At 46.2% G+C, this 12,092-nt stretch overlaps 1 protein-coding gene across 5 annotated transcripts in view; it reads right to left on the bottom strand.

Moving 5' to 3' along the window:
* Positions 1-1,441: 1,441 nt before the first annotated feature.
* Positions 1,442-12,092, bottom strand: part of RMI1 (RecQ mediated genome instability 1) — a 25,944-nt gene continuing 15,293 nt past the window's right edge. For 4 of the 5 annotated variants that reach the window (XM_068236994.1, XM_068237003.1, XM_068237023.1 and 1 more), the window contains exons 2-3: positions 8,784-8,864; positions 1,442-3,073 (exon numbers count right to left, since the gene is read on the bottom strand). In XM_068236994.1, the coding sequence (XP_068093095.1) occupies positions 1,539-3,059 (1,521 nt within the window). In that variant the 5' untranslated portion in view covers positions 3,060-3,073; positions 8,784-8,864 and the 3' untranslated portion in view covers positions 1,442-1,538. Of the gene's footprint in view, positions 3,074-8,783; positions 8,865-11,937; positions 12,078-12,092 lie in introns of those variants that run through there. The other variant, XM_068237034.1, reaches the window with a different exon arrangement.

The raw sequence follows: 12,092 nt of genomic DNA, 5'->3' as shown, positions 1-12,092 counted from the left end.
CCTGTTAACGTGCACATTCCCGCTAGCCAATTTGGTCATATTAATGGAATCAAACAGATTTTTGGATTGATTCCATTGATCTGATTGGTTAGCTGGACTTCAGTCTTTAACCCCTGTGAGATGAAGGACATTACAGTTACATTCTTTGTGTGGCGGTCTGCTGCAGACAGGGATGTAACTGTAACGTCCTTGAAGTCTCGCCGAGATCGCACACACCGGAACGGGGAGATTCAGCTGTCATATGCCAGCTTACATCTCCCCTCACTGATCAAGAGCCATGGCGATTAACTCCTGATCACGCGATTACTACGATCGCCGCCGATCTTAGTGGTCACTGAAGCAGCGGTGGCGGGAGAAGAAAAGAAGAGGACCGACTCACCTCTCCAGATGTCCCTCTGGTGATCGTCGCTCTTCCTCCGCTCTGCCCGGCATCACCTCTCTGCCTCTGGTGTTGAGTCCCAGCTTGATGACGACATCAAGCCAGAACCCAGAACTTAGCGGCAGTGCAAGGCTGGATGGCGGGGAGAACTGCTCCTCGCTGGATCTGGGGAGGTGAGTAATGGATGCTATTTATACTGGGGACACCTATCTATACTCCAGACACCGATACCTGGCTAGCTATACTAGGGAAACATATGCCTGGTTATCTACATTAGCGGCACCCTGAATTAAAAAACTGCTTTGGTCCTTACAGGAGAATATTATGCTGTTCCTCAAGGGGTTAATGGGCACAACCGATCTTTTACAATCGATTAACACGGCAATTGGAAATGATCGTTAATGACCACCTTTATAGGTTGACCACCAGATTTGACCATCAGTAAGATCCCTCCGAGATCAAATTTGACAGGGTTCTATCTAATTTGTGCCACACACTAGGAACGGATTTTTTTTTATAGATTTCATTATGTGTATGGCCACTTTAAAGAGGTATTGCAATCAAAATAAAATGATAAATAAAATTGCTTATTTTTTTTTTTACAGTATTTATAAAATATTTATTCATTTTTAAAATATTTATTCCGTGTTGGCCCATTTCCTTTCTCTGATTTACTTTCTGAACTGTATCACAGGCGGCAACTCCATTAGTACTGGCAGGAGATCTCTGCGGAATATACGTTACCTTAGAGTTCTAAAGCCAGTAGAAAAAAATTATCTCCCAGAATGCTCTGGTGGGGAGAATTATGCATACTAAACAGCCTAGGCTAAGCCTCAGTGAGACGGTGGTACTACATGCCAATATGCCAATATACTGTATAGCTATAGGAGGTGTTATTGATGCTGGAACCAGGATATTTAACCTAAAAGTGGGTATCCTGAATAATTTCTGTATTCTACTACTGTATATGTTACAATTCCTCTTTTAAGTCCCTCTTGTAAGAGAACCCCACATATGGAAATCCATAGTAAGTAAAGACCACATCCTTTGAAATCTTTGGCATAAAAGAAAAAGTGCTCTGTTTATTTATAAAATACAAATGAATATGTTTAGTATTGCAAGTTAGCCACAAAAAGAGGTTGAGATAGGTTAACACTGGTTACAGATTTAACCGTCTTCTCAGAGCCAACCTAGTTTCATCAGTGACATCCTGTAAAGCAACGACTATTGCTTCAGATGTTGCAGGTTTATAAGATATAGTCATTATCCCACAGAAGTCAGTAAGACTCTCCTGACACTTCTGTATCCCTGACATAAGTCTGCTCTGCTGGCTCGGATCCTTTTTAAGCCTTTTCATCTCAGCCACTGAAAACCCTATAAGTTCTGTTAAAACATCATTACTAAACTGAACATCCAGGTAACCCGTTCCATCAGATATTTTGGCTTTTATGCTCCAAACACCACCACTGTTTGAGAGGCTCCCAGAAAGAGTCACAATAAAAGATTTCAGCTTTATTTGCCTGTTTGTACCACTTTTGTCATTGAAGACAGCTGACAAATAAGTAAATGGGGGGTCCAGAACAGAGACAGGCTGAGTGTTGGAAGCAGTAGCTGAAGCGACAGCTGTAGAGGAATTCTCATTGGGGTTTATTATGTTTCCTTGGTCCATATCCATCTCTTCTAGTTCTCTCTGAATTTCTTCTTCCAAAAATAAATCATCATCTAAGTCATACGCGTCCCCAGAATCATTTCTTGCATTCATCTGAGCAGGTCCATTGGATGCAGTAACATGAAAGTCTCCTGTACTGGACATGTGTGCTTGTTCTTGGTTAGCAAATGACATGGTGGAGTTGTAACTTAAACTCTCACTTCTGCTATAATACCCACTTTCTGGAACTGTGTTGTTATTAAGTGTCAATTCATCATTATCATCAAGACTTGCTAACAAATCTTCATCTGATAACCCTAGTGCTTGGGCTACTGCATCCTGTTGCCTTATTGCATTCTGATCTAGCACAGATGTCCTCTGTGGCAAAGCACTTTCTTCTATCCCAATTAGTCGGGACAGAACCTTTTCTTGGGAATGCTCCTCCACAAGAGCTTCCACTTCACCTCCAAGAACTTTCACATTCTCAGGTTTAAGGAGAAGAACGCCTAGGCGACCAGATATATTACCCTGTAGCAAGATTTTGGTGCCTGGCGAAAGTCCAGCATGAAGAATTGGGACAGATTGATATTCCATCCCTTGAAGGTTTTGGATTCCATCAGTCAACTGCAGCATGAGCATCCGTGATGGCTTTGCTTCCCACGGATGTTGTGTTGCTTGTGTTACAGCTGTAACTTGGTCATTTCCATTTTCTCGACCTCTTAGCTTCTGAAGCTGTGCATACGCTGGCACACTGACATCAACCAAGGAGTTTATTTGTACAGCATAAAAGCCACAAAGGTCAAATTTTAGAGGCTCTAAGATATTAGCTGGCAACACTGGGTGTTCCAAATCTCTCAAATCTGTCAGGAGCCATTGCTCAAAAACCTGTTTATTAATTTCAGCTTGTGTCAGGGAAGAGCCACCATTTTCTTCACAAACCCAGTTGATGCAAGCTTCTAACCATGGGTCGGGAACTGTAACATGCTTGGACGATGACAGCCAGGTCTTCACTCTAACAGCACATGCACTCATGTTTTGTTAAACACCTATGAAAAAAACATAACACACATCTTGCTAAGTATTTCGCAAACAAATGCTGTACATATTTTCAGAAAACATACCAATCAGTTAACATATTCAGGACTTCAGATTTTTGTGCCATACATATTATTAATGTTAAAGAGAACCCGAGGTGTGTTTAAAGAATGTTATCTGCATACAGAGGCTGGATCTGCCTATACAGCCCAGCCTCTGTTGCTATCCCAAACCCCACTAAGGTCCCCCTGCACTCTGCAATCCCTCATAAATCGCAGCCATGTTGTGAGGCTGTGTTTACATCTGTAGTGTCAGTCTCAGCTGCTCCCCCGCCTCCTGCATAGCTCTGGTCTCTGCCCCCGTCCCTTCCCTCCAATCAGCAGGGAGGGAAGGGAGGCAGACGGGGACTGGAGTTCTGCAGGAGGCGGGGAGAGCAGCAGACTGACACTATAGAGATAAACACAGCCAGCTCTGACAAGCTGTTTGTCAGCAGAGTGGCTGTGATTTATGAGGGATTGCAGAGTGCAGGGGGGCCTTAGGGGGGGTTGGGATAGCAACAGAGGCTGGGCTGTATAGGCAGATCCAGCCTCTGTATGCAGATAATATTCTTCAAACCCACCTCGTGTTCTCTTTAAAGGACAACTTGAGAGGGATAGGGCGGCTGCCATATTTACGGTATTTCTTTTTAAGCAATGCCAGTTGCCTGGCAGTCCTGCTGATCCTCTGGCGCTAATAGTTTTAGCCATAAACCCTAAACAAGCATGTAGCAGATCGGTTGTTTCTGATATTGTCAGATCTCACAAAATTAGCTGCATGCTTGTTTCTAGTGTTAACCAGACACTGCTGCAGCCAAATAAATCAGCAGGGCTGCCAGGCAACTGGTAATGTTTAAAAGGAAATAAATATAGCAACCATTTCTCTCTTGTTTCAGCTGTCCTTTAAAGTGGACCTGAAGTCTTGCACAGGACAGAAGGAAAACACAGAGAAAGAAATGCACCCTGAATGTACTGTATTGAGAGAGTTTAGCCTGTTTAATTCCCTCTCATTTGTGTTTAATCACAAGTTGTAATTTGATCCTCCCCTGTGTCACATGACTGCCTATGGCAGATAAGCAGATAAGCCCATTTGAAAGCACAGGCTGTAAACAATATGTCTGCTTCCATAAATCAGGAAGTAGAAACTGTGCAAATGTATTTTAGGATTTGTATCAACTGTAACAAAAACATGTTTTTGTTTAAAAGTTATTATGCTGTTGTGTATCTTTTAGAGCAGAGAGGAGTTCTGAGTTCGGGTCCGCTTTAAAGGGACTTCGAGCACCTCTCATGGGCATGCTTTTAAGACCCCGACCAGTACTGCAAAGTATTTAACCCTCCTGGCGCTCTGATATTTTCCGCCAGGAGGCAGCGCAGCAGTTTTTTTGTTTTTTTAACCACTTGCCGACCAGTGGATTTCGGTCTGATCTGTGTAGGCTCTACAGCCCGCAGCACAGATCAGGTTTTAGCCAGGGCGATCAGACTTACCCCCTTTTTTCCCCACTAGGGGGATGTCCTGCTGGTGGGGTCTGATCGCCGCCGGCTCTCTGCGCTTTGCGGGGGGCTCTTCAAAGCCCCCCTCCGCAGCGTTTTCGGCGCTCCGTCCCCCTCCCTCCCTCTCCCTCTCTGAGCTGCGCAGGACGGATTTCCGTCCTGCGCATTGTAGGATAGGCTTCAGCCTATCAAATCAATCAGAGGCCGGGGATCGCCGATCTGCCTTACGGCGTTGCTGCGCAGCAGCGCCGTATGATGTAAACAGCGGGGATTTCTTCCCCGCGTGTTTACATTTCGCTGGCGAGCCACGATCGGCGGCTCTCCGGCTGTTCACGGAGACAGCCTCCGTGAACGGACATGGAAAGGCCGCTCGAACGAGCGGCCGTTTCGATGGAAACCCGCAGACGACCAGTTTACGCCAATCGGCGTTAGCTGGTCGTCAAGAGGTTAAATCATATAGGCTCGCTACATGATAGCCGCTGCTCAGCGGCATCCCCCCGCCCGCTTCGATCAGGAAATCCCATTCAAAGAGCGGGATTTCCTGGAGGGCTTCCCCCATCGCCATGGCGACGGGGCGGGATGACGTCACCGACGTCGTGACGTTATTGGGAGTCCCGATCCACCCCTCAGCGCTGCCTGGCACTGATTGGCCAGGCAGCACACGGGGTCTGGGGGGGGCCGCGCGGTGCGACGGATAGCGGCGATCGAGCGCGGGCCAGCGGCGATCAGTGTGCTGACGCAGCTAGCAAAGTGCTAGCTGCGTTCAGCAAAAAAAAAAAAAAATCGGCCCAGCAGGGCCTGAGAAAACCTCCTGCGCGGCTTACCCTGGGGTTACCGCCAGGAAGGTTAAAGATGCATACCATTTTGTAGCTTGTGCTCTCCTCTTTCATTTGATGCCTGAATCGCCGTTCTACACCAAATAGTTTTCGTTCGATTTCAATTTGAAGATCGCATCCTCCATCTTGGCTATGTTATAACTTCCGGGTCACCCGTCTTCTCTCTTAGATTAGTGCATCACAGAATGAAGCAGGAAGAGGAAGTGACATGCATGGCCATTGCAAGAGGCTTCTCCAGAGGGGTCATAGCACGACTTTGTTGGAAGTCGACTGTCTTAAAGGCATGCTCATGAGAGGTGCTCGGAGTCCCTTTAAGCAGGGGCATTGCTGAACTAAACTCTTTTGCTGGATCCACACCATATAATTTTTTGGCAGATTTACCTGCCAGATCGGCTTTTTCCAGCATGTCCGATCTGAGGAACGTGATCGATTTCCATAGAAACGAACGGAAATCGATCAGAAAATCGCTCAAAAAAAATCCTCAGATGGGACATGCTGGAAATAATCGATCTGACAGGTAAATCTGCCAAAAAAATTGTATGGTGTGGATCGACCATTTCAAAGCTATATTCCACAACACAAACTCTTTTTCCTAATGCTGGGAATACACGGCTCGATTCTGAGTTGATAAGATGGTTAGATAGATAATTTCCGACATGTCTGATCACTGATCAATCGTTTTGCCGCTCGATTTGTCATTGAAGTGACTGAACAAAGATAAGAAAAATGAGCGGAAGAGAATGGAGCAGGCAAAGCGATCGGGCGCAGAATCGAGCGCCAGAATCGACCGGTATATTCCCAGCTTAACAATCTTCTCTTATCAAATCTGATAGGGGCAAGGCAGATAAAATGATTTATTGTTCAGCTGAATACACAGTGGTGCTACAGGGAACTTTAAAGGCCCATTCTTACTAGAGCGATTAGTGGGCGATTCCGCTAATCTTCGAAGCACTAGCACAATATTAACCCTATGGCAGAGATCTCACTGCCGCAGCTCGTGGGCGTTTCGTGATTACCGGCAATCGCAAAACGTGTTACCTGTAGCATTTTGCCGCGACTCTCGAGCGATTGTGGTATAGTGCTTTTACAAGCGCTGATATCGATCGTCTGGAATTGCGGAAGTGTACAGTGATTTTACTGAGTTCATCACGGTAAAATCACCCATGCAAAAAAGTGCTACTGTTTTGCAGTTTTTAAGTGTGAATGGGCCCTAAGGGCACATTTGGAAACGCAAATCGTTAGCAAAAAAATCACTAGCATTTTGCGACAGATTTTTTTTCTGCTATTAACGCATATTTGTTGTACATTTTTAAGCGATTGTGTTTCAGTTTTTTTTTTAATATTTCAATTGTGAAAAAAGAGCTGCATGCACCACGTTTGCGTTTACCGCAAATTGCCGGTATGAGACCACTGCCATATACTTTTAATTACACTAGCCCTTTAAAAAGCGCTAGCAATCGTTGGCGACCATCGGTAAATGGCCGCTAATCGCCACAGTGTGAATGGGCCCTCGGGGCTCGTACAAATGCCCAACGCATGTCACCCATCGGGGAGCAGGAGCTGGGCGACATCGCTGAGCCCTACTGCACACACGCGTGTCAGCTGGTGGGGGGGGGGGCCATGGAGGGGCGACGAGCGGTGCATACGTAACACGGTGGAACTGTGCGAACAATGGGATTGTCAAAAGGATCGGTATTGCTGGGGTTGGGTACATCCATCCGATTGCGGGTTTTGTGTCGAGTGCCGTACACATGCCTGATTGTCGGCTGAGGCGGTTGTTACTGGTCGCCTCAGCTGATTAAAGTCAGGCATGTGTACACGCCTTTAAGTGCGGCTTATACTGGCTTTCAGCGGCATTGAGTTTAGCTGATGCTAAATGCTTATCTGCAAACGAGCAGAGCAGCGTTTGGCATTGGTTCCATCATTTGGCAAACGTGTTGCATTTTTGGCCCCATTAGGGGGACAATGAAGCGCTGTGCTTAGCCGATCCATGAAACTAGAGTTCAGCATTTGCGGGAAGGATGGGAAAAGCCAGTACCGACGCTTAAAAAGCATCCCAATTTATTTGAGTGGTCAGCACTTGAGTGACGGACATCAAGGTTAACGTTCAGCACCCATGTGAACCGTTCCTTAAAGCTTCATACACACACACACACTAGACTGACCTATGTTAGAGCGGATGGTCTCAACCGCCTCCGCCAAGAATCTAGCATACAGTGGCCCGTTCTTCGTCCACAACCAATCCGCCTGGCAGTTCAACTAGGTCAAGAAGCTAGCGATGCGCCTGGGTCCTGCACTGTAGCCTGAGTGATATTTCTGTTCCCCACCGGGCGACATGCCTCGTAGGTACAGTATCTCACAAAAGCGAGGAAGCCTCTCACACATCTGTAAATATTTTATTATATCTTTTCATGGGAAAATGCGGCAGCCAGAATTATCCACTCCTCCCATCGCTCCACCACAGCGGTTCCCTCTGTGAATTCCTCCACTGGCTTCCCATCCAGTCCAGAATCAGATTCAATATACTGTATCTGGCCTACAATCCGGTCCACAAAACCTGCCCAACCTACATTTCCAATCTTACCCAGAGGTACACACCTAGCTGCTCACTCTGCTCCTCCAATGAACTTCGCCTGACCGCCCCCCGCATCACCTAGTCTCATGCACGCCTCCAGGACTTCTCAAGAGCTGCTCCAACAATATGGAACTCCCTACTTCTCCCCATTAGGGTTTCCCCTTCCTTCAACAGCTTCAAGAAGGCCCTCAATACTCACCTTTTCACTCTGCCCTACCCCCCCTCACTAGTGCACTAAACCCGCAGCTGGACTCTGGTCCCTTACCTTTTGTGTCCCTACCTCTCCCTCTTGATTGTAAGCCTTTGGGCAGAGTCCTCCTCTTTTTGTGTCCTACCTGATCATGCACCTCCATCACCGTACACCCATCCTATGGATCTGAGTGAACTTAACTTGCCTAATCTCCATGCTCCCATCCAGTGACTGACTAAGCATTACCTTGTACTCATACTGTGCTGCGTGATCTGTTTTTTCTTGTATTCCTGTATTGTCGTATTGCTGTATGTCACCCCAAATATTGTCTAATGTCCAGCGCTGCGTAATATGTTGGCGCTTTATAAATACAATGAATAAATAATTGGGACAACACTGAAGATATGGCACTTTGATACAGTGTAAAGCAGTGTACAGCTTGTATATTGTGAATTTACTCTCCCATCAAAATAACTCAATACACAGCCATTAATGTCTAAACCGCTGGCAACAATATTGAGTACACCCCCGCACAGTAAAGAATGTAAAGAATACACAAAAGAGGGGGGGGGGGGGGGGGGAAGACATTTTTACCTTTGCTTATGTGTGTTGTGAATAGCAGTGCTCTGAAATTCTATGCAGGCAAATGGATGTCCATATCCTGTTAATTTGTGACTGTAACAAGAAAAAAACAAAATGGAAAAACTCAGATGAGGGAAAGAGACAATCATTATCATTTTCTGTGTGGAAAAATAACCTGTTCATCTTCAATTTTGTTCAGGTTAAGCAAACCTGAACATGGCTGTACCGCTGAGTCAAATACGTTTAGATGGACCCAGTGCTGGAAGGAAGGGTGGAGTGTAAGAAGATACCGGAAGCCTCTGGACTATCCAGACGCTTCCTACTACTGAGGTAAGTATCTTGCTTTTTTTTTTTTTTTTTTTTAACCAGCTTCAGGATTGCTTTTAGGACATGCAAGTCCCAGGCCCAGGAAGAGAGATAAAATCACATCACTGGGAAAACAGACCACAAAAACATATGAGCAAAAGTTAAAGTCATTGGGAATCGCGTTTAAAGACAAAAAAAAAGCCAGATACTTACTTAAAGAGACTCTGAAGCGAGAATAAATCTCGCTTCAGAGCTCATATTCAGCAGGGGCATGTGTGCCCCTGCTAAAACGCCGCTATCCCGCGGCTAAACGGGATCCCTTCACCCCCAAATCCCCCCTTGCAAAATCCACTACCAACTTGGTCGTGGATTTTGCTCCTCCTGGAGGCAGAGCTAACGGCCGCAGCCCTGCCTCCAGTCAAGTCTATCAGCAGCGCATCGCCGCCTCTCCCCCGCCCCTCTCAGTGAAGGAAGACAGAGGGGTGGGGGAGAGGCGGAGATACACGTCTGATAGAAGCGCGTGAGGCAGGACTGCGGCTGTTAGCCCTGCCTCAATGCGGAAGAGATCCCCCACTGCACGGAGGGGATTTGGGGGTTAGGGACCCCCGTTTAGCCGCGGGATAGCGGCGTTTTAGCAGGGGCAAACATGCCCCTGCTATCTATGAGGTCTGAAGCGAGATTTATTCTCGCTTCAGACTCTCTTTAAGGAGAGGATATGCTCTGGGTCCTATAGAGCCCTCCCTCTCCTCTCCCAGTGCCCTCGGTGCAGCACTACCTTCCCCGTTTGAATTTCTGAAGTCTTCGGGAGCGGAGTTTTCCCGAAGACAGGCGGCTCCATACTGCGCATGCGCAAGTGCACGCGTGTGCAGTATGGAGTGGCCCATCATCAGGAACACTCGGGCTCCCGAATACTTCCAAAGCCTTTCTTCGGAGGCGGAAACAGCAGTATTCGACCAAATTGGTCAAATACTGCTACGGGGGATCCTGCGCAGGACTGAGCACCAAAAGAGAAGCGGAAAGGCTCTATAGGACCCAGAGCCTTTCCTCTACATAGGCAAGTATCTGGCTTTTTTTTTTAAATGCAATTCCCAATGACTTCTAAAGCAATACAATTTTGATGATACTGTACAATCTTACCACATCTGTGAAATATGAGGGCCTACATGAATTAAGAATTTAAAAGTAAATTCACTCAATGTACCCTTCCACTACTAATTTGATACGATTGCACAAGCAAGATTGTATTGTTGATTTGCACCTTAACCCATAGGTCCCCAACACTGTCCTCAAGGCCCACCAATAGTACACGTTTTGCAAGAAACCACAAAGATACACAGAGGTAGTTTTAGGCTGCTTTCACAGTGAGACGTTACAGGCGCACGTTAGTGCAGCCTGTACCGCTTCCCAACGCACAGCAATGAAACTGCAATGGGCTGTTCAGTGCCCACGTTGCGTTACATTGTAACGCTGCACGTCAATCTAAAGTGCAGCATGCTACGACGCTAGAGCGGCTTTTCCGCGTTAGCCTGCTTGCACAGGCGCAGTGATTAGCCACATGGCTAATTAATATTCACTGCACTGTGCTGACGTCACTGGCGGGACCACGTGATGCGGAGTGTTCCGCTCACGTGGTCTCCACCAGTGCATGCGTACTGTAGTACACATCACGGACACATCAAAGAGCCGCTTAAAGCGGCTCTTTGCCAACGTCCTCTGCCACCACCACCACCATGCGTTGCGTTAGGTGCACGTTATGCGACCTTAACGTAGCACTTACCGCAACGTCTTAGTGTGAAAGAAGCCTTAAGGTGGTAGTTGAAGGTAGTTATGAGGTAGTTGTATTTAGTGCCTCAGCAGAGCTGATAAACTACCTGTGTGGATTTCCACAAAACATGCACTGTTGGTGGGCCTTGAGGACAGGGTTGGGGAACACTGCCTTAACCCACTGTATCCAATACTAAAAGGTCTATACATACGCAAGATAAAAGTCGGCACCCACAAATGAGAGACGTTGCTCAAAGGACATTTCGTGGCAAACCGAGTACCGAGGGTCGCCCTAATATCGTTACTCACGGTACATGCTGCCAGTAGTAACGGTAATATTGCCGAGCACTGTCTGTGCACGGCAATATTAAGGCACTTTTCTACATCATTGTCATTTAAACGACTTACTGCAAGATGTCTGCAAAATAGTTGTTTGAATTTATTCACCAGTTGGATTGGGCAGAATACCTGATTTTGGTCGCTTGTCATAAAGCTACATTTTTTTAATAACGTCTTTTGTCCACAAAGGGCAAAATCTGTCATTCCGCAGACATTTCAAATTACTTATCTAACATGTGTACAAGGCTTAAGGCCCCGTTCACATCTAAAACCGCAAAACGCTAGCGATTACCACTAACGTTTTGCAGGAGTGATTTTGTCAAATTCACTGGACACTGTTGCATTTTGGGAGCGATTGCAATTAGTAGTTCTATACATGCTAATCACGATCGTTTAAGAATCGCCTCCAAAATGCTGCATGTAACGAGTTTGTGATTATCGCTAATCACCTGCGATCGCGGCAGTGAGAACACTGCCATAGGATAACATGTGCTAAGTGGATTTAAAAACCGCTAGCGGTTTGCGGGAATCGTGCGATTCCCGCTCAGATGTGAACAGGGCCTTACAAAAAAAGGATTGTCTTTTAACTAGGCTTTATGTGCAAATGCCTAAGGAAGTATGTTTCTTTAGCTTAGCAGGAAGTGCCTATGAATGAGTATGTAGGCATGATGTGTCCAACCAGACTATATTTAGCCAACACATCATTTCAAGTGATAATCACATCCAGCTCAAAGTGTTATGCAAAAGTAAAGCAAACCTTTTTGGAGAAACCAGTTAGGCATGCATATGAAAGGATTTGTTTACTGTTGGCCAAGAAGTGGAAGACTGAAAGGAGTTACTACAAGTGAGCAAACAAATGAAGCACAAAAAAATTACCACAGCTATGTACTGTACTAGGTTTACCTAATCATT

This window comes from Hyperolius riggenbachi, chromosome 1 (assembly GCF_040937935.1).
Source record: "Hyperolius riggenbachi isolate aHypRig1 chromosome 1, aHypRig1.pri, whole genome shotgun sequence".
NCBI lineage: Eukaryota > Metazoa > Chordata > Amphibia > Anura > Hyperoliidae > Hyperolius > Hyperolius riggenbachi.
The sequence above is the reverse complement of the archived record's forward strand: the minus strand, read 5'-3'. Positions and strand labels throughout refer to the sequence as shown.